General features: G+C 45.4%; 1 protein-coding gene and 1 pseudogene across 13 annotated transcripts in view; one reads left to right on the plus strand and one right to left on the minus strand.

Moving 5' to 3' along the window:
- KIAA1217 (KIAA1217 ortholog) overlaps positions 1 to 21,676 on the minus strand; it is a 673,163-nt gene that overhangs the window by 235,501 nt on the left and 415,986 nt on the right. The window contains exon 1 of one of the 13 annotated variants that reach the window (XM_074358477.1): positions 16,582 to 16,797. The exons of 10 other annotated variants lie outside the window; for them this stretch is intronic. Coding sequence is in view for 1 of the 3 variants with exons in the window: in XM_074358473.1 (XP_074214574.1) it covers positions 6,190 to 6,291 (102 nt within the window). In the remaining 2 variants the exon portion in view is untranslated. Of the gene's footprint in view, positions 1 to 6,189; positions 8,049 to 16,575; positions 16,798 to 21,676 lie in introns of those variants that run through there. 2 more of the 13 variants (XM_074358474.1, XM_074358473.1) reach the window with 2 other exon arrangements.
- On the plus strand, positions 2,984 to 3,545 carry LOC105079258 (transmembrane protein 134 pseudogene; annotated as a pseudogene).

The following is a 21,676-nucleotide window of genomic DNA, read 5'->3' on the forward strand; positions in this document are numbered from 1 at the left end:
CATGGCTTAGCTCAGACAAATGTCCTTTCCATGCACCATGCACAGCCGCAGGCCCTGCAACTCTTCCCAGCCGTCAATGGCCCCCAGTCTGCCCTCAGGGCCCTGGTGATAGTCACCAAGCTGACACTGCACCCCTGCCTCCAACCAGCAGCCCCACCATCCCTCATCCCAGGCCGAGTCTGCTGCCCCTAACCCCGGCCCGAGACAGAACCGTTTCAGAAGTTCCTTCTTCCCACCTGGGCAGACAACCCTGGAAGACCCTCACCCAAAACACAGCCTCTCTACCCACAGTACAGAGGAGTGGCTCCCCTCTCATGTACCACTCCCCTCCCTCCCAATCACCCGATCACCCACCCGCCACCTCACAGCCAGGGAAAGAAGTGCTCACTAATCCTAAGACAGAATTAGAACTCAGGACCCATTTCCCACAATAACAACAGAAAAACCAGGGCACAGGTGACCAGCTAACTTGCAGAATGAATGCACTTCTGCGGGACTCTTTGGAAGGCAGGTGCCGCACAACCAGCTTAGAAAATAAACTTTTGTAGCCATAAACAGTCATATGGGGAATGACATTTTATTTTATTTTTATTTTTTTGCAGGGAGAGCAAATTAAGTTTATTAATTTTTTTAGTGGAGGTACTATGGATTGAAACCAGGACTTTGTGCGTGCTAGGCACGCAATCTACCACTGAGCTTTACCCAAAGAGGTCTTGATACACTGGTTCTGTGGCTTTGAGAACCACCACCCAGGACTGACACCCTGAAGAGTGACTTGGTCATATAGCTCGGTAACTTGGTCTCTTCTATGAAGAGGAATTTTGAGCCTCCACCCCTACACAGTGCATCCAACATAACTTCTCTTTTCATCATGACAGTCCTGCAGTCTAGGTAAAGGACGGACACCTGTGTTCACAGACAGAACAGGTGAGGCGAGGTAAGGAATACAACATTCCAGTACTTAACAATTTCAAAGTCTAGAGGAGAGGTTGTAGTCTAGATAGAGCCGACAGTGGACTCTTTTACTTCCCCCAAATCATCTTTTTAAAATATGTTTGTGCCTTTCAACTACAAATTCAAATGCTGACTGTGGCATGAAGGAATACAACAACAAATACTTTGTTTTGTTTTTCCTGATGTTTCCCCGAGTCAGCGGCTCCCTAACCACTTTCAGAGAGCCTGTCCGAGGAAGATGGATGAAAACTCACTGCCTGGGGTGCACCTGCTCAGATGCTGCATCTCCTTCCCGATCCATCCAAGAGGTCTGACTCGGCCTCCATCTCTCCCGCTGGCACCGCGCAGACACGGAATCCGGCTTATCACTCCACAGAGTACTTTGATTCCAACTAGCTTCCCCTTCTGCTTAGGCCCTCCCGACCAGGCCGAAATCTTTCTGTTTCTTTACAGGGTGAGGAAAACAAACCCAAGGAAGGCCCCTCAGTCCCCTGCAGGGGACAGAGCTGCAGAACCAAATTTTAAAGCCATGAGAAAATTCTAAAGTCAGACATCTGGGCTCATTTGAGCGACTGAGCCAAAACACAGATGGAATGGTTGGGCCCCTCAGAATCCAGTTTCACAGGAGAAAGACTCTCAGCCCTGGGGGGGTGTGTGTGGGGGGTGAGGGGTGTTGGGGGTCTGCCCTGGGGGCAGGGAAGGAAATATAAGACTCTTTGCTTTTTCTCTCACATCCCTCTCTCTCTCCATCTCAGGGAAGAAGGGATGAGAGAGGTGGGAGGTGCTGAGACAGAACATCCTCCTTCACACCTGGGAGTGACCTCTTGGTAGGACAGTTGGAAGTGGGACCCAGCACAGGAGCCACCCCCAGGCTACCCTGTGAGCCTGCCATCTTCATGGGTCCTCTGGCTCCCGGAGGGACAGAGATGGGGGAGCACAGAGTTCAGTTCCAGATTCCAGGACTTTCTAGGAGGGACCCCTCAATGAGGGCCCATTTTTAGCACCAACCATTTTGACAGGGTTCCTATTAGGGTAAATCCCAGCAATTTGGCAAGCACGCTTTCAGTGAGGAAAGACAATGAGAAACCGCCCAAGTTTAATTCGTGAAAAATCTGTGCTCTCATTTTCCTATTGAAATACTTGCAAACACAGACACACAGACGGATCACTCTATTAAAAAAAAATACCAGAGTCCCCTGCAAAAACAGTCCCCTAATTACTGACTTTGGCTGGAATCTCATCCTAGTTGAACGGGGCAGAAGTAGCTTAATGGCCCCCCGTGTACACCTGCTAGAATCTGACAGTGGTTCACCTTTGCAGAGCTGCCCTGAGCCCCGGGCTTTGAGGGGAAGATCGCTTGCTGGAGAAAGCTATCACTTTTGTGATGACATAATGCTGACAGGCATCTAAGGCTCATTAAAACGTAAGCCCCCAGATGACAGGATGTCTCCTGAGTGCTGTCTGCACCCTGGGCCCGCTCTCGTTTCAGTTACCATAACACTCAACTTCAATAATAGACTGTAGTCCCAGCCACAGGTCCCCGTGCTCAGCCTGGACCTTTCACACATTTGCCTTTTTTTTAACATAAGTATATTATTTTTATTTTACTTACATTTAAATTTCATTATTCAACACCAAATGTAAGTATATGCTGGCCTTGTGTTCAGGTTTTTGAAATAAAGTCAGATGGACAATTTGAAGAGTGTGAGGTATTAAACACTGCACGATCAAATAAACAACTTGTACCCCTTTTTACATTTAGTAGCACAAGTATCTGGACAATTGGAGGAAAAACCTATCCAGGACTGAACTGAGAGGTCTTGCAAATTTGCCTTTTTATATTTGCCTAAATATAATACAAATGTTGGCTTCGGATTTTCAAAGCCAGTCAGGATTTCAAATATCCCGTCCCATGTGTCTGTATGTGTGTATCTGCGTTTGGGGTATGGATAACAAAATAAAAAAATCAAGTGTGGGGGCAGGCGGCCTCAGATGGCGACGGCACAGGGCACCTGAGTGGTCCGGGGCCATGAGCACCTCCTGGCCCCAGTTCAGCATGGATGATGCCTTTGAGCTGTCCCTGGAGGACGCAGGCCCTGGGCCTGAGTCCAGCGGAGTCGCCCACTTTGGGCCGCTGCATTTCGAGCGCCGGGCCCGGTTCGAGGTGGCCAACGAGGACAAGCAGTCCCAGCTGCGCTACCAGAACCTGGAAAACGATGAAGATGGAGCCCAGGTATCTCCAGAGCCGGACTGGGGAGTCAGCACCAGGGATTCTGGCCAAACATCCATCCACAGCTCCCAGCGGTCTTTTGGCACCATCAGCAGCAGCACTCGGCGCTCCTACAACACCTGCTGCGGCTGGACCCAACACTCTCTGATCCAGAAGAACCACCAGGTAGTGCTAGCCTCCTTCCTGCTCCTACTGCTGGGGCTGGTGCTGATCCCGATCGCCGGGTGTCTCCAGCACCATCTTCTTCGTGCCTGGCTTCCCGTTGTTGGTCCCGGGAGTCTACCACGCGATCTTCATCTACGGTGCCATGAAGGGCCACCGGGGCTTCCAGTTCTTCTACTCGCCCTACTTCGAGATGTGAACTGCCTGCGGGTGGCGGGATCCAGCATTGGCTCCGAGAGGCCCGGTGCAGCCTCCTCGTGCCCCTAGAGGGCTTTCCTGGGGCCCTCATCTCAAGGGAAAAGCCCCTCCAGAACCCTCGAGCCCCCAGTCCCCTGGGGAGTTTGCTCAAGAAGTCTGGGGCATGCGAGCTTCGGACCTGCAAAAGTCGCCCCCTCCTTGCTCTGTGCCTTAACTTATTCTCGGGCCCTGGGGTTGCTGGGTTGGTGATATTTTGTGCTAATAAAAGGGGTGCTTGATTCCAAAAAAAAATTGTGTGTGATAGTTCCTTCTTCCCTGCAATCACCATCCTCTCCCCATCCAGAATGTGTGTGCCATATAACACTTGTCACAGAGTGTGCTGGTCACCAGAGTTTGTCGCAGAGACACGTGAGCCCTGGGGAGGTGCTGCCTGGGTGAGACCCTCCTTCAGCTTCTGGTGCTGCCCTGTGTGGCCCATCGAAGGAGCGTGAAGAGTCCAGAGGTGGGGTCTGAATCAGGCTGGGGAGCATCTGAAAGCAGGAGCCTGGGCCCCGGGGGGTGCCATCAGGCCATGTGCCCTAGCAACCTGTGCCTCCTCAGTCAGTCTGCCTTATCCATGTTCTCCTGACCATTCCTCAAGGAGGAAGTAAAAGTCTCAGGAAGGCTGAGCTGTGACCCTGAATAAGTCACCTAAGCTTTCTGGCCTCAGTGACCTCATCTCACACTTAGGGAGGGCTTGGCTATATTTTTCAGCTCCTGTGTTCTCTGATTCTCTGAGTGAGAGTTTGCTCTGAGTTAGTTTGACTCTCAGATCAAGACTAAGAGGACTTAACTAGGTGGTAACCCAACAAGGGTCTTAGAACTGTGTGAGGGAGTCAGGGATCCACTGGATCCAGGATCTGATTATCTTGGGGAATTCAGAGTGTGGACCCAAGGCACTCTCCCCTCTCAGGCCCCTCCATCCTCCCTCAAGTAATACACCTGGTGCTTCTGGTCAGCTCCTTCTCTAAGAAATGATAGCTTCCTTTGCCTTTCCTCATAGGCCCTAGTCTTAAAAGCCATTAGAAAATCAGGTGGAAACAGAAGGATCCTCTCTAAAACAGAATGCTCTTAAATCCTCTATTCTGGAAGGGGACAGAACTCCATCATCACACTTCCTACCATTGCCACCAACACCATGACTGTGCATTTCTTGACCTCACTCCACTCACACCCTCTTTGGTAAGTGTTTTTCCTGACCACCTTGGTTAAGTCCATTTATACGTACTCCACCGCCTTTGCTCTGCCCAGTCCATGCTTCACAGTCCTTGGTCCGAGCCTTTCCCTCTTCTCTGTGTCAGTGACTAGCATCTTCTTTCTCCTGCCCACGACCTTGTGTGACCTATTCTGTAATTATTCCCTGCTGACCCAACATCCCATACCTTGACCCTCAGCCCTTCCGCTGCCAGCTCGGTATCAGCTTGGCCCAAAGACATCAGAACAAGGCACAGTGGGTCAGGGAATCAACTTCTTAGACTGAGAGGGTGACAGAAGTCTGAACCAAAATGTTCCACTGCTAAAACACACAGCAAAACACACATGCATACATATGACAAATCCTCGTATTGTCCAACATTTCTATTAAAACTTAAAACTCAGGTTTTGAAAACCACAGTTGGTTCAGTTCCTTCACGAAAATTCTTCTTTTCCCCTCCATCCTATCCCTGCATCAAACTTGATAACCATGACACATTTCCTAAGGTTTCTTTTCAGGACACCTTAATTCTGGCAGTGAGAAGTTAGGCACGTGAGACAGACTCATCAAATGAATTCCTGGTTTAGGGCTTTTCATTCTTGAAATTTTTCTTTTTTTCTTTCTTTTTTTTTTTTTTTTCCCAACACAAGCTTCAGCCAAGATCTCTTGGTGGCCTGCTCTGCCTAAAAGCATTTTCCTCCTGGGAAGAGAGCCAGTCAACTTCTCAAACCCTGGGAAGAGTTGAGGCTTCTCCTGTCCCAGCTCTGTGGGCTCCTGGGTAGTGCAGCACTGTCTGTGAGTAGGGATTAAGTCAGGAAGGAACAAGATGGGACATGCCAAACCTCCTCCAGGCTTTGAAAAGGTGATCCAGACCGGTTCTGAAGCAGCCATGCATGTCTTAAGAGACTCCTAACAAAAGTTAGCCACTCTGAAACAAAGAGGGAGGAGGAAGGAGGAAAAAGCACTCTTTTAGGTTTCTGAGAAAATTCTTAACCAGAAACACTTGGTTTGCTAATCTTGGTGGCATTTCCAAATCAGGATCCCACTGCCATTATTTCAGAGCCCCGCCTGGGAAGACAGATTACATCTTACCTGGAGACATTCTCTATAATCACAGAAAAATGCCTCCTGCCTTTGTACAGAAAATGAAGAGATTTTTCAAAATAAAGAAAAGCAACTTAATTATCGTTAAGCAAACTAACTGCTGTGAGCATCATCCTCTGCACCGAAGCACAATTTAACTTCAAAGAAACCGCAGTGACCACGGCCCTCGCTGGCCCTCCCCCAGCAATGAGTGGCCAGGAAGAGCCCAGACCCAGGTGAGCCGCCCCGGTGGCCAGGAGTGCATGGCACAGCAGAGGGAGACCCCTAGGGAGGGACAGCCACCCCCAGAATCGGGCCACTTCGGTACCTTGCTCTTGTCTGCTGCACAGCAGGGCCCCCGACAGCAGAAACTCAAGAAGCCACCTTCCTTGCTTGGCCTTTTCACGGGTGGGTGCAAAGCTGGCTCCATGTCCAGCTCTGAAAGCGGAGTGCAGCGGTCACCTGCCCAGACCTCGGGTGGCGGGGCCCTCCCCGTCCACACTCCGCTGGCCTCCAGCCGGGCCCATCCTTCCCAGAAGCCGTTCTGACCCACCCCTGACAGACGGAAGCCTAGGATTTGGAATGTGAATCACGGATAGAAAATACCGGTTTTTCACAGCTACGCAAAGGCACCAGGGGTGGGGTTTAGGTAAATCTGGATGTGGACACCAAAATGCAGGGCAAGACTGTGCCTCTCTTCCATGTTTCCCTTGGCCAAAGGGGCTCCGCCCGCCCACCACTCATTAAAGAAAACTTGAGGCGATCGGAGTGTGCAGGGGTCACCTAAAGTTCATCAGCACCGCTGGGCAGTTCACGTGCAGGTGAAGTTTCAGACTAGAAACAGACACATCTTTACTTAGTTCATACCGAAATCTATGCATCATGTCTCTGCCGCCACGAGCCACATCACAAACAGCCAACAGTCTCGCACCACTGGTCAAATCGCTTCATCCTCAAAGGCAGGGCAGTCATGGTGAATATACTTCAAAACCCACCAGGCCAGAACTTCTAGAACAGGATCAAGAAGTGGGGAGGCCACAACATTCAAAGGCTCGAGAACCACCCAAAGGACAAACCCCCAATTTCCTGGTGGCAGGACCTGTGCTACGTGCTCCCCGTTCATCTGACCATTCTCAGAATGTCGTTTCCACAGCCGGTGTGCAGAGGTCACTCAGAGTCAGAATCCTGGATCCCACAAAGTGCGAGGGTAACCTAACTCACATCACTTCCCTAAGCCTGTTTCCTTACCTGTAAAATGAGGGCAATGAATGCTACCTACTCACCTTTCCAACATTTTCATCATTTTTACTGACAAAACCAAAGCGGACAATGCCCAGCATCAAAGGTGTTAGCGGGACTCACACTGTCTACACTGCATGGTTCAGCCAGCCTTCTCTGGGGGCCATCTGGTGGGCTCCCCGTGGGACCTGGTGCTTTCCACTGTTGACCTCAAATATCTTACTTCAAATCAACTACCACAAAACAAAAAAGCCGAGTAGGACTGAAATATAAGCTAATGATTTCTTTTTTCAGTTGAGAGCAGCTGAAAAGGCACAGGTATGATGTATCATGATATCCTTGGAAAAACCCAAACTCAGGGACGCATGACACATGTATCCTGTTTCAGACAGGACTGCGTCGACTTACACCTTTTTCTGTGGTCGAGGGGAAACATTTTAGTGACCTGAGAGCGAACACAGTACATGAGAGCAGATGGAAGTGCTGAGAATTTGGAAAAATACAAACAAAAAAGAACAGAAGTCCCAGCTTTCGGCCTTTGGGTTAATGACAAGAACATGGGCTTGTGTTTCTGGACACCAGGCAGAGGGATCCTGGGTGGGCAAGTCACAGACCTTTGGGATTCTGTAACCTGCCTGCACTGGGGTCTCCGTGATGCATTATGAGGGGCCCTGTAGAGCCAAAGAGCCCCTTTGGAGACCCTCCCAGAGATGGAGGGAGGGGAGGATGGTATAGTTAAACATCTCCTCCCACCAAAGGGACTTTTGCATGAAATAGTATTTGAACAAAAGCTAAAAATATTCTATACTCTTCCAAAAACATTTGCACCACACAAAGAATAAAGTTCAAACCCACTGTTGTGGCTTATTAAGCCTCTGGCCACCTCTCCCAAGTCTCCTGGTTCTTCAGACAGGACCTTCCTGCCTTGGGGCCCCTACACTAACTGCTCCTCTTCCATGCCTGGTCCCGCTGTTTGCGAGCCGGGCTCCTCCTCACACAATCCGCTTTATTTCTCTCCTGGAACTTTTTCCATCTGAGGCCATCCCTGCATCTGTTTTCTCCTCTGCCCCTCCCACCCCACCCCACTGAGACTCCAAGCCCTCTGAAGGCAGTGGCGCCTGGCACAGGACCTGTCCGGCCTAGAGACTCAATCCACGCTGATGAATGAATGAATGAATGAATGACAGTTCATTCTTTCTAAATCTGATGATCCTGTGTCACTGGATCATCTTCATGTTAATCAAAATTACCTTATTCTCACACTTAACAATTCAAGAAGCACTTTCACAGACTTAATCCTCAAAACCAGACTCCAAGGCCTTTTTGTGGTTTGGCGGGAAGTCACTGGCCCTGGACTTGTCTGCCATGAAATAACAGAGTTATCTCAGACCAGTCATCTCACAGCTTCCAAGTCCTTCTCCATCAACCAGGGTGTTCTCTGAAGCAGCTCTAATCTCCCTCCCACCTTGAACAACCTGTATCTGAGACTTTGGCTGGTAGACACTGACCCTTTCGTACAAAATGTTGTGTGAGATTGTCTCCATGATGTTGCCTCCATGAATCGAGCATCCCTACATGCCGGGTACTGGGTTAAGTACTTCTCACACTCAGGTCTCTGATCTACAAACCACCCGGCTGGGTAAGACACCTTAGCCCTTCTCTACAGAAGCAAAATGGAAGCTTCCTCAGCTCAGGAGTCTCACCCAAGACCACACCAATAGTAACTGGGAAACCAGTTCCCCAGCCTAAGTCTGTCCAACAACAAGGGCCAGGTTCCTCCCACTTCCCAGCAGCGAGTGTCACATGGAGCAAACCTACAGAAACCAAAAATGAGGGCTCTCCCCATGGGAGTCAGGCAGGTAGGGAGACAGGTGTGGGATGGAAAGTCGGGGGCTGTCATGACCCTATGAATCTGTACCCCACCTCATCTTAATGGTTGCAATGTAGCTCTAGTAGAAATTATAACAAAGGAATCAGAGCCCCGTGTTCACTGATCATCTTCTTTTTTCCCCCTTGTAACGTAAGATATGTGACTCATATATAAAACTCCTAATTCTGCAGAGTTTTGGTGGCTTATCAAAGTGTGTAGAAACCATTGTGCAGGCCTGTCTGGAGAACCTGGCCCCAGGCCTGTGCCTCTGACCCACAGTTACTCTGCCTGCACCAGGAAGGGGCCTGTCAAAATTGCACAATTCATCCCTTCAGTTCCAGTGAGAACTTCCGCAATCACACGGAGAAGTATTTTGAAGGGGAGGGTGCGTGTTTGGGGGTTATTGTGCAAAAGGCATGAGCCACACCGTCTTGTGAATTTTCATTTCTATGAACCACCAGGTATTTTCCTTTCTCTGGGGTGAATTCTAAAGGTCTGTTCACAGGGGCACAGGTTTCTGAAGGAAGGAATTTGATGGACAGATGAAGCTTCTCCCTATAATGCCGGGAGGATGGTTGCTTCTTGAGTGCTTTCCTGACGAGCCTGCTCCAGGCTGGACTTCAGAAAAACTGCAAATAAGCAGCAAAACGGACCACCGTTCCAACCCCTCAGGTTCCTCAAAGTCCACCCTTTGTCGTAATGTTGAAATGGCAAAAAAGGTAGGAGGTGGGAAAGAGAGTGTGAGGCTATGGGTATAAACCCTTCCCCGTGTGACTGTACTGCCTGGACATCCCGCCTTGTACAAGGAACAGCACTTCTCATACGGAACCTCTTAGGGAGCCCAGGAAAATGCCGCAGGTTTGCATCAGAACCACTGGGTTCAAATCCCAGCTCTGTTGCCTAAGGACTCAACTCTAGATTCTTCTGAGCCTTGGTTTCCTTACTCAGATGTATGTTTCTACACAGGTTCATAGGGTTTTTTAGAGGATTATAACTTGTGTGAAAGTTTCCACATATAATACGCAATAATTGTGGCCATCAGAATGGACTTATTTGCCGCGGTTTGACTGCATACAGGGAAATTTTTTTTTTATTGTATTGTGTTGGCATTTGAGATTTTTATGTATCTTAAAAAGCCAGTGGTATTTAAAATTTGGAGGAAGAAAATATTGTATTTACCCCATGATACTGAAGTTTGGTCCATTTTTTTTAATGATACAGAAAAAGTTCAATTAGGCTTAAAAGTGACCTGCCACCACCCCCAGGCTTCAGTAATTACCTTCTCTTTAATGCAATTGCTTAAATTATAGCTTGCCTTGTTTTGCACATCACAGCCACCATCCTACCCTTTTTTTCTCTAAGCATAGTTATTCCTCATTATTTCTTAGGTTAACTGACAAATGCCAGACATACGCTTATTTACAAAATACCAGATTAAGGGACATTTATTTTATATAGGCTTCTTTTTGCAAATATTTGCGGCTAGCTGCAGAAACATTGTATTTTATGAAGTTAAAAAAAAAAAGAATATGTCTGGGAAAGAATGTGATGTTTCAAAAGTAGCTTTTGAGAAGGAGAAATGAAGAAAATCTAATTACAGTGGAGATACATACTGATTTGTGTGAAAGGAATGGTTTCATCACTTGCGGTTTTAATGAATCCTGGCCATCTGAATTAAAAAGAAGCTGGAGTTTAAAATCATGTCTAAAGCTTTCTTCAGTGATTTGGGAACATTAAAAAATGTTGTTTCCTTTCTTTTAGAAGGCACCTCCGACAGGATGCCTTCTGTTCTCAATTTGTCCTGTTGTAAAAGTCTTTTCAAATAGAGATATTCTGTATATAAAAATAGGGCTTTTTTTTTTTTTTCATCAAGGAGACTGAATCAGAGTTCTAGAGTTACAGACTTAACATAAAAGCCTAAGTACCCTTTACTGCAAACGGATCCCCTGAAACTGGTAAGGGGTGACATTTGGTTGTATTTTCATGAGACCGTGAAGTGAATGTTTTATACGATGGGTCAGGGGATGATGTGACCAAGGAAAGGTGGATTTAGTGCTTTTGGTGACAAGTTCAGGCACCTTAAGCATATTTAATCCAAACACCTGAGGCTCAGAACCCCAAACAGCATTTATTTAGTATTTTGGGATCGTGATTGGAATGAAATGGTTTAGGGAAGATTCTGGAGGGAGTGAAACCACTGATGTCATCAGCAGTGACTGCTCCAACAAAGGAGAAGGGGAAAACCACTTCCTTCTTCAAGGGACAACTCACTCAGAGTGCAGATCCTTCTCCGTCTCAAAAGACGGGAAAGTCAAGGTGGAGAAAGTCACTTTCTCAGGCTACCTGGGAATGGAGGGCCTCTCTGCAAGAACACAGGCTATACTCCAGGGAAGTCTTCTGCATATGATAAAACTACAAATTGTAGAGATGTGAAGAAGTCAAAAATAAAAGCTTCTGTCCTCACTAGCCCACTCATCCCTCTTTCTGATTTATTAGGCATCATTCTAGAAATTTTTAATGGATGGATAAGCACACAGAAGATGGATACGCTTTTTCATACAAATGGGATCCAGCCTTTTAAAAATAAATGGATCACAGGATCTCCACTGCTCCATGAATAGCACTGCTCATTTAACACAGCTGGGTTATGTGTCTGCCTCAGTGATACAGACTATTTCATACGTTGTCACGACTGCAGAGAACTGGGTCATCTGAATGGACAGTAACATACTACCATATTCCTATCAACAGAGTAAACTGGTATTAGTAATCAATTACTGATCAACACCAGTAATGCTTGTGAACTAACAGTAGAAAACCGATAATTTGACATCTAGGGATTTGTGTTTCGGATTTGCTCACACATGCACCACTACACAGGTCGCTGCAGTAAGTTCATAACAGGGAGAGAAAACAGAAGCAATTGAAACAGCAATTAAAAGGGGTCAAGTTAATATATTATGGGGGTCACTACTTTAATTGTTCTGAAGAGAGAATAGCTCTAAATCAGTTTGTGCACTTCTCACCATTGTAGACACACCCACACACACATACACACACACACATTCCCCAAAGACAAAATTGAAAATGGTCCTTTATGAGTCAATTGGCTGGAGTTGCTATCTTTCATAGTCTTGAAACTTACCCTGAGAAAGGATTCAAGTAAAGTTACAGTTAAAGGTAGAGGGAGTCCATGCAACATTTCCTTGCACAGAATTCAAATAGAAGATTAAAACAAACAAACAACCAAAAAAAAAGGGTCCCTTGGCTGCAGCAGGCTGCATGATGGTGGCACGTTCACCTGACTAATGACTTCCGTGAAAATGTGACGGGATGTTCATGTGACATTCTGAGTAGTGTTTACAAACATTCTTAATGTCAAAGACTGTAAATGACCACAGGTCCATCTGAATCTGCTTTCTCAGCCATTCTAAAAAGTCTGTGAGGCAACAGACCACTTTCCTTCCAAGTGGCAAGAAGGAAGGTCAAAGAAAGTCCCTTTCGATAAGTTGACAGTGTGCACTATTGACCAGTAAAAACCCCTCTCAGTCGTTATGCCATCTGCGCAGATCCCAGAGCAGGGCAAACAGGCAGGGAGGACCCACAGCTACAAGGACAGTCCCCCCATCAGGTTTCTAGGAACCAACGTGATCACCTGCATTTGGGAGCCCTAGTAAAAATGCTAGTGGGAAACCCGTCATCACTTCTGTTGCTTTAATCTTGAGCAAATGAGCAGGAGTGGAAGTTAAGGGCACCACATGTGAGTTGAAACTACAGTATAAAATCCTAGGTCCGGACGGGGCCACAAAAGCTGTCACCTGCCTTTACCCTGGACGGACTGTGCCTATGTCATCATATACAATCAGCTGTATGCTCCTTTCCATAAGATCTCCAGAGAAGTATTTCCACAACTATGTAATAGTTTATATTTCCTCTTGGGTTTCATACAAAGGAGTAGTTCAAAATTCTTCCTGCTGTCCGGAAGTCTGGATGCAAAAGCAGTCTCCATCCTTTGTCCCTCCCTCCCAAGTGTGTTTGGAATTCCATCCTTTCCACCGTGGCCCACAGTCCCAAGGCCTCCAGTTGCCCGGATGTCACAAAACCGTCCGCATAAACCAAGGAGGACTTGTTTTGGTCCTACAGGGGAGGGCAGATTTGGTAACTTCAGAATCCTGCCCACCTTCCAGAAAAAAACAAAATCCTTCTCCCCCATATTTTCTCTCATCAAGCTACAAGTTAAATGTGTACATCAGGGAGTTTATGAGAAAGCAAGCTGTATTGAAACGACTTACAAAGAAACTTCACCCTGAAATACCAAATGGCCAAAATTCAGACTCAGAGCCTGGCCTTGGTGCCCCACAATTCAGAATAAAAACAAAGCCCTAACTCAGGCCTGAGGAATTTGAGCTTCCACTGAATTATGGTTCCCCTGCTTAAGAAACAGTTGAGGCAAGAAAATGGAGAGGGAAAGGGATTGCTGGGGGAGTTCATGTTCTCACACGTAGGATTAGGACGCTTCCAGCCCCCAGCTCGCTGCTGTCCTCCGCCGCCACCACCGCCACTGGGGAATCCTCCTCGGCCACCACCACCACCACTGCCACCACCTCCAAAGCCTCCACGGCCCATGGGTCCTCCTTGCCCTCGGCCTCCACGACCATTGCCACCACCCCGATTAAAGTCTGCTCGTTGAGTACCAATGTGCTACTAGGAGCTGGCTGCTGGCCATAGCCAGGGTATGAGGACTGCTGCCCATAAGATGACTGAGAACTTTGGCTGCTGCCATAGCCACTAGTTGAGCCATAACCCTGGGGAGCTGACTGTGTGCCATAGCCTGTGTTCTAGGTCTGTCCATAAGAACCACCATAGCTGCTCTGGCCATAGCCTGAAGTGTCCGGTGACTGGCCATAACCATTGTAACTCTGCTGTCCGTAGGGCTGATTGCTCTGCTGGGAATAGCCCTGCCCAGGCTGGGTAGGGTAGGCCCCATAGCTTTGGGTTACTTGTTGGCTATAGTCATTTGAGGCCATGTCCGCGCACGCGTGCACAGGCCGAGAAGCAGTAAAAATCCAACACTACAGAGCCCTGACGCCTCAAGGACTGAACCCATGACTCATTTCTACTTTAAACTTGTAGCAGGGTGGTTCATACTTGGAATTGAAACTTTGAATGAAACCAATCTTAGCTTTCAGACTCAGAGATCTGCCCTTGAGATAACCAGTGCTCTTTCCAGAGTCCCAAACCAGCGCCGTGCACCAGAGCCCGCCACCCAGCTGATGCTGTCAGATGACCACAATGAACTAATTATCTGGGACAGAATGAGTTCCCCCTCAGCAGCTCAGAGATCAGAATGCCTTTAGCATCCCACTCGGAGTCTGCCCAACACTCCTGCTAAGAGCCTTCTTTCAGGGGTGTGGAACCTCAATAATTCTGGGCAGTCTGCTGTGGACCACTTGGAAAAGTTGAACAAGCCATTAGGAAAACCCTGGGACTAACGGAGTGTTTTCTCTGGCTGGAAGCCCCTGTGTTATTAAAAATAACACAATGAAAAACATACTTGCCCCTGACATACAATGGATGGAGAATATAATTATGAGCTGTTTCGGTCTGAGAAGTGGACAATGAAGGGAGGTGTCAAAGTCGAGAATACAAAGGAGAACAGACAGCGTGTCTAAGCCCTCGCCCCCTGTGGCCATTCCCACAGCCTCTTGGTGTCTTGGTTTCCTGCTCAGGTAACAGTAAAACCTCACTCCCTGACTCTTCCTGCAGGGCCCAGAAACATCGCAGTGAGTTCAGAGTTAAAACTGCAAGCCTGGGAAATGATAGTGTCCTATCAGTAGGTGCCAGTAAAAAAAAATTAATATCACTTCTCTTGTCTCTCTAGAAAAAGTGTCACAAATATAATTAATGTAAAAACACGAATACCCTAGCTCCTCTGACATACTTAACAGTTTGTGTTTTAATTACTTTACAGTTGCCGCTGGGAGTTATTTCAGAAGTACATTAATTTTTTTCACCTGGATTCCTAAAAGGAGAAAAAAATAATAGGAAATGGAGGACAGCTTATTGTGTTGTGTGTTTCAGCAGCTCTCTGAGCCACGGTTTCTTCATCTGTAAAGTGGGGATTAAAAGATTCTGCTAATCTCACTGGGCTGTTGCAATGGTAAGATGAAGTAAAAGGTGTGAAAACACTTTACAAACAGCTCAGTACCAATGAGGAGTAAACAAAAACAATCGCTAACACATGGAACTTAAGTCTGAGAACTACGCTATGTATAGTTTGTCATTTAATCCTCACGATGCCACTATTATCACTCCCATCTCATGAATGGAGGAGAAAACTGAGGCTTCAGGACATGAATTTACTCTCCTAAGCTTACCCAGGAAGGAAGCAGTGAAGCTAGGATTCAACACCCAGGCATTCTGATGTTAGGGCCATAGTTTCTGCCCCTCGACTTTTCTGCAGTAACTGCGGTAACCCAACGATTTAATATGAGTATCAATTCTGGTGCTAATCCGCATTATCTGACGGCCAAATTTCAGGAGGCTCTCTTTCTCACACGTTAGTCAGTTTTTAAAATATCTGAAATCCTGTCCACTTTGTTCCTAAACAGTTTTGGTTTCAAACGCCCAAGTTCTCATTACACAGGTATCTTTAAATTATTCTTAGCTCTGTTTGCACCTTATGCAGCGTATGAAAGTGACAAGATATGATTTTCGCTTTTTAAGCTTGGTGGACCTAACTACTCACATCGCAGCCTGATGGCCCCAAACTAACCCCTTTAAGTCAACTTCACAGATACACAGCTACCTCCAGTGATGGTTATCACACCCATAACGCTGGCAAGACTGTTTACTCAGTCTTGCTAGTGACTGAGGCAAACAGAAAACCTTGTACCACCAAAGTGAGCTTTCCTTCTTAAAGCACGCTTTAAAAATGACTTTTATCAACCATTACCCCCACCCTAGAAGCATTTATCTGTCTTCTTAGAATTTACAATTCCTGCTTCCTTAAGTCCAGAAACTCTGATATCTCAAACAGGATATTTTTCTAGTCTTGTAAAATGCCTCTGTGAGAAAAGTATACAGACACACTGGAAAAAAAAAAAGCAGGAAAAAAAAGTGCAATGTTCGTAAACCTGACTGTTTCTGCAACATTCCATGGGTTGTATTTTTGGCATTTTGCAACTCAAAAATACAGAAATACACATCATCCCAATTTCAGATCTGTTCTAAGACTTAAAGAAAAAAAAAAAGAGAGAAAGAAACCAACATCTGGGAATAATCCACAAATACATATAGTTTCTCAATTCTCAGATCGTCCTTCTAACCCTTATCTAGGCATTTTTACAACATTATTCACAGGGCAGAATCAGCAAAATGCATAAAGCATCACTTGCTTTTCAGCTCTATTCAAAAATCTCAGTTCATTCAATAAAAAAGCCCTGAAAAAAACAGCCCTGAAGCACAAATACTCAGTGTGGGAAAGCTGTGGTTCTTGATTCAGTGTTTTCTGCCAAGAGAACAATGCATAGAAACAGACCTCAATGTTTCCAAATAATTTTTGGCAATAACTCGAAAGAAAAAAAAAAAAAAACCCGTATTTACCTGTACCTGTAGGTGAAGCGGCAGTTAAAAGGGAGAATCTAATTCGGCTTCTGGAAGTTTTCGTCTGTAATGGACTCCCGGGTTATTCTTCGGAGTTGTCAGGTAAACCCCCCCTCCATGTCTCTACTGTTTTCTTTTGCAGTTTTTCCCAGTGAAGCTCTTGTCATTTGCATAAAAGCTACTTCCAGCCTATAGGACTTTTTGAGTAGCTGCTCGTTAAATTGGCTGTCTTGACACGCTCTTTCAAGCGTGACATCATAAATCTCCACGGAAACCCGAACCCCACCTGCCTACACACCAACGTTACCTGTTGGGTGAAGACTTAAACAATCGTCTGAAATTGCTCATTAATGAAACCTTTTGAGGGGCTTTGGATCTCTGCACAGTATAATTTGTGCTGTTGGCAGAAACTTTGCCAATAACGATGGCTTCATTTTCAAAGCCTGAGCTGTTTTGCAGAAAACAATGATCAAAATTATAGGCATTCGTTAATCTGCCCCTCCCTGTCTAACAATGCACTTAATCGGTCAAAGAAAACCCTACAGTGGTCCCTGTGCCTCTCTCTGCAGGATAAAGTTACGTTGAAAACTTAGGTTTTGAAACCCTTCTATGGGTACTTCTAAGGCTTTTTCATTCTGCTCCCCAGCAACCCCCTTCCTTCTTTTTACCAGCAAAACTTGCAAAACAGGTTCTTTGCTGGAATGTGAGTGTGTGTGTGTGTGTGTGTGCGCATTTTCTCTTGGCCTCTGTGTTTGTACAGGCGGTAGGAGGTGTTGAGAATTTTTTAACTCTTTCCTGACAAACTCATGTCTTTTGTACGTTTGTCTTCCTTTATACCTTGTTACCATGATGGCACTGAAATCCATGTTCTTGACTTTTCTTGGGAAGGGTCAATAGGCTCTAAGGTATTCAGTCCTTCTTTCTTTCATTCACTTTTCACTATCCCAAATTTTATGGGGCCCCTCAGGTATGCTCTCAAGTCCAAGACTGCCGACACTTGGGTACCAGAAAGGTTAAAATAGCATTTGCTTCAAACCCACAAGAGTTTATAATAATGTTGTCAAATGGTTGTCAAATGCCATCACAGAAGATTCTTCAGCAGGGCTGAGTCGGGAGCAGGGAAGCACCTGAAGGCAGCTTCCAGCAGAATCCACGACACTGCAGAGTCCTGGGAGCAGTGGCTCACAGCGCAGCCTGCTTTAACTTGCCAGGATCTGGCTGCAAACTTCAACGGGCTCAGCAGATCTGTCCTCCCAGGTCAGAGAGCAAATATGCACCCCCACACCTTGCTGAACCCGCCCAGGTATTTGCAGAAAGAGGAGTCACCTTCACAAAGCACCACCTTCACAAACACAGAACGACTCTTTTTGAGGAAGAAGCTGCTTTGGCTCCCCAGCTCTGACAGTTCTGCGAGTTTTGCACTGCCATCGCTCACAGTCAACAGATGGGACATGACCTTCCAAGGGAACCAAGAACTATCCTGGTTTAATATAGCAGCCCAAGTCAGAACGCTCCTCGGAGGCAAGACTACTGTCAGAGATTCAATTACTGCCTCTGTGAGATGAAAATACATCCCGATGAAGCCCATGCTTGTGCTCTACTCAGTGGGAAACAAACAACGTGAAACAAACAGAAACAACATATAACCAGACTTAGGCTTTGTTTGGTGAAATCCAAAAATGAAGTGGAGGCTTTATTCAATGACGTTTATTCCTCAAAGTTCCATTAGGGAGAGGAGCATGCAGAGTTGATGCAGCCATCACAGTGGTTATAAATTATGCTGCATCTTTCCTTTGGGTTATTTAGGAAACAACAATATCTCAGCTTTTACTTACGGAATTAAAGCTTGGGGAAGAGTGTGAGAAGACAGAATCTGAAGGTAGGCAAACAGAGACAGTCCCACAAATAAGTCAGATGTGAAAGCAACCCAACTGACCCATTCACTCATCACCGGCTGAAGGGTTTGTAACCAATGATGACATCACTGTGATGTGTGAGGATCTTGAACTACTTAGAGTGGGGGAAAGTTTCAGGCAGAAATCTCAGAAATAAGGACAACACGTGTGAGGGCTGGGCAGACATAGCCAGATTTGCTGAGAGGTGACCAGTGCAGTAATGATTTTTCCTACCGTCTCTCAAATGGGGAAACCATCGAGCAGGATGGAGCTTTAAGAGCGCTGAGACTTGCCTGATAGCAACTTAACACCACATTAGCCAAGTCAGAGCCCAATATATCCCTGTTGATGGGCTACATTGTTTCTAAATTTAGCAACATCTTAGGTACCCATTACTGACTTGGATGGCAAATAAGATTTTTTCTCTTGCATTTGTTTCATCAAACCTATTTTATAACAGACATAAAAAAACTGCTCACTGAAAAAGTCTATGGAAAGACAGGAATACAAATAACAGGGGAAAGAGGTTGGCTCTCACCATTGATGGCCTAAATTTTTGTTTCTTAAAAAACATGTCTTAGAAATTATCATGTAGAGGAGAAATACCACTTTGAGTAGGAAAAAAAAAATACTTTCATAATGAAAATAACCAATCCTTACTTCATTTAAACTTCATAACAATAGTATGATGCAAGAATGATTAATACCCCATATTGCAGGAAGAGAAAGTGAGCCGAGAGGTTAGGATTTGAGTGATAGCTATTCAGTGTTGGGAGTCTTGACTTGAATTCAGGCAGACCCGAGATTTGAATCCAAAACTCATGTGCTTGGCCACTAGGGACTACTATCCCTAATTTAATAAAATTGCCTATAATTCACATGGTAACGATAAAACTCCCAGAAGAGAACATAGGCAAAACATTCTCTGACATAAATTGCTGCAATATTTTCTTAGCTCAGTCTCCCAAGGCAAAAGAAGTAAAAGTGGAAATAAACAAATGGGACCTAATCAAACTTACAAGCTTTTACACAGCAAACGAAATCATAAACAAAACGAAAAGACAACCTACAGACTGAGAGTAAATATTTGCAAATGATATGTCTGACAAGGGCTTTATTTCCAAAATATACAAACAGCTCACACATCTCAATATCAAAAAAACAAACAACCCAATTAAAAAATGGGCAGAAGACCTAAATAGACATTTCTCCAAAGATGATCATGAAAAAATGCTCCACAGTGCTAATTATTAGAGAAATGCAAAACTACAACATACAACCACTGACACTGTTGCTAGGAATGTAAGCTGGTGCAGCCACTCTGAAAAGCAGGATGGAGTTTCCTTAAATAACTAAAAATAGTTACCCTAAGATCACTCCTGTGTGTGCATTCGGAAAAAAACCAAAACTCTAATTCAAAAAGATACATGCACATCATAATCTGTCAATATCTTTGCCATAGATATTTGCTGAATACCTACTCTGTACTGGGCATTAAGGGAATGGATGATGAGGACAAGTCTCCTGTCTCCAGGAACCTTCAATCATTCGATGAGACTCCATTCAACAACTTTTTTTAAAAATAATAAAAAAAAAAAATTTAGGGGGGGTGGTAATTAGGTTTATTTGTTTGTTTTTCACAGAGGTGCTTAAGGTATAAACTGATACCCTGAGATTCACAGCATGAGGTGTGATCCAGTGTGATCTAAGTTCTGCTATGATACAATTAAATTCAGGACCTTGTGCATACACACACTCTACCGCTAAGCTATACCCTCCCCTCCATTCAACTTATCTCCTGTATGAAATCTTCCCTCTCTGAAATCTCCCACTGCTCTGAATGTAAGCTTTCACCTTCCATTCCACCATTTTCTAATATATCCCATAAAACAAAAGTCCCCAAAACAATAATTCTGTGGCCAAATAGATCTGGGAAACATTGTATATTTAATTCCTACTCCCAGATCTCCAAACTGACATCCACAGCAGACTTTTAGCATATCAAAAGGTCTGACCAGTCCTGCGTATAGAAATTCATTTAACTTTGGTTAACCAAGAGTGTCCCCCAAATTAGAAACTTTCTCCCTGTTCTTCAAACAGCTCTTAACAGCCTGAGGATTTCTAGGATTCTGTAGCATACACGCCTCTCCAACGCTGGTATAGATCATTGCAATTTAGGACTTAGGACGTGCACTGTCTCCTGCTGCCCTGATGGTACTGGCCTTCACTTCCCCACAAGAATGCTCTTCTTGATGAGAAGAATTTGGGCATGCATTCAACACCCGCAAAAGTGGTGATGTATTATCTCATCTAACCAGCACCACAGCACTATTATCTGTCTCATTTCTATGGTTAAGAAAGGAGCCTCAGGGAAATGGACTGACTTGCCTGCAAAAGACAATGCTGAGTGTCCCAGCACATAAACACTCATTCCTATTGGACTCAAAAATTGGTACTCTTTCTGCTAAAGAGATGTATCCTTGGCAGGGCAGGTATTGTGTTTTCTACAATTTATACACTGCCAGATGCCAAGCTCATAGTGTAGGACCGTGATAAATAACCCTTTGACTGAATTTATCCGAGAAAACACTGCAGGAGGAAGAATGAGTAACAGCAAAAAAGGGAGCCTGCTGAGTGAGGAGACGGAAGGACAACTTTGACATTTATAATCTAAGCTCTGCATCCATGCACTGGACTGAACCACATCGCTCTTTTTTGGATTCTTCAGTACTGAAATTTCCATCAAGTTTAGTGCAATTTTCTCTAGGTTTTCCTAATGATCACTTTCCAGGTGTCTCCTGCCACTGCATAGCTATACTTTGCTTTTTGAGGCCCCCTAACTTTTCCACCTACTTCCAGGCACCCTTTAGCAGATTTTCTGTTGGAATCTTATTTTAATTTCTTTTTTTTTTTTTTTTTTTGGCAGAGTTCTTCTTAATATAACACTCCTGCCCTTCCACAACACTAATTAAAATGAAAGCTAGTGCAGGGGTTGGTAGTACCCAATTAACAATGGCTCAAAAGCCAGGCATGATAAATGATCCCCATTCAGGATTCCTCTTCTCTTTTTCTGTATCCTGGGATGATTAATGCCAACTTGAAGTCAATTTTGTGAGTTAAAAACTGCAACCCCTTGAATTTAGTCTTTTTTTTCACTGAGTCTCCACCATGTCCTACTCCGAACTATTCCAAATCTGCTGAAATGC

Source organism: Camelus bactrianus, chromosome 35, assembly GCF_048773025.1.
Source record: "Camelus bactrianus isolate YW-2024 breed Bactrian camel chromosome 35, ASM4877302v1, whole genome shotgun sequence".
Taxonomy (NCBI): domain Eukaryota; kingdom Metazoa; phylum Chordata; class Mammalia; order Artiodactyla; family Camelidae; genus Camelus; species Camelus bactrianus.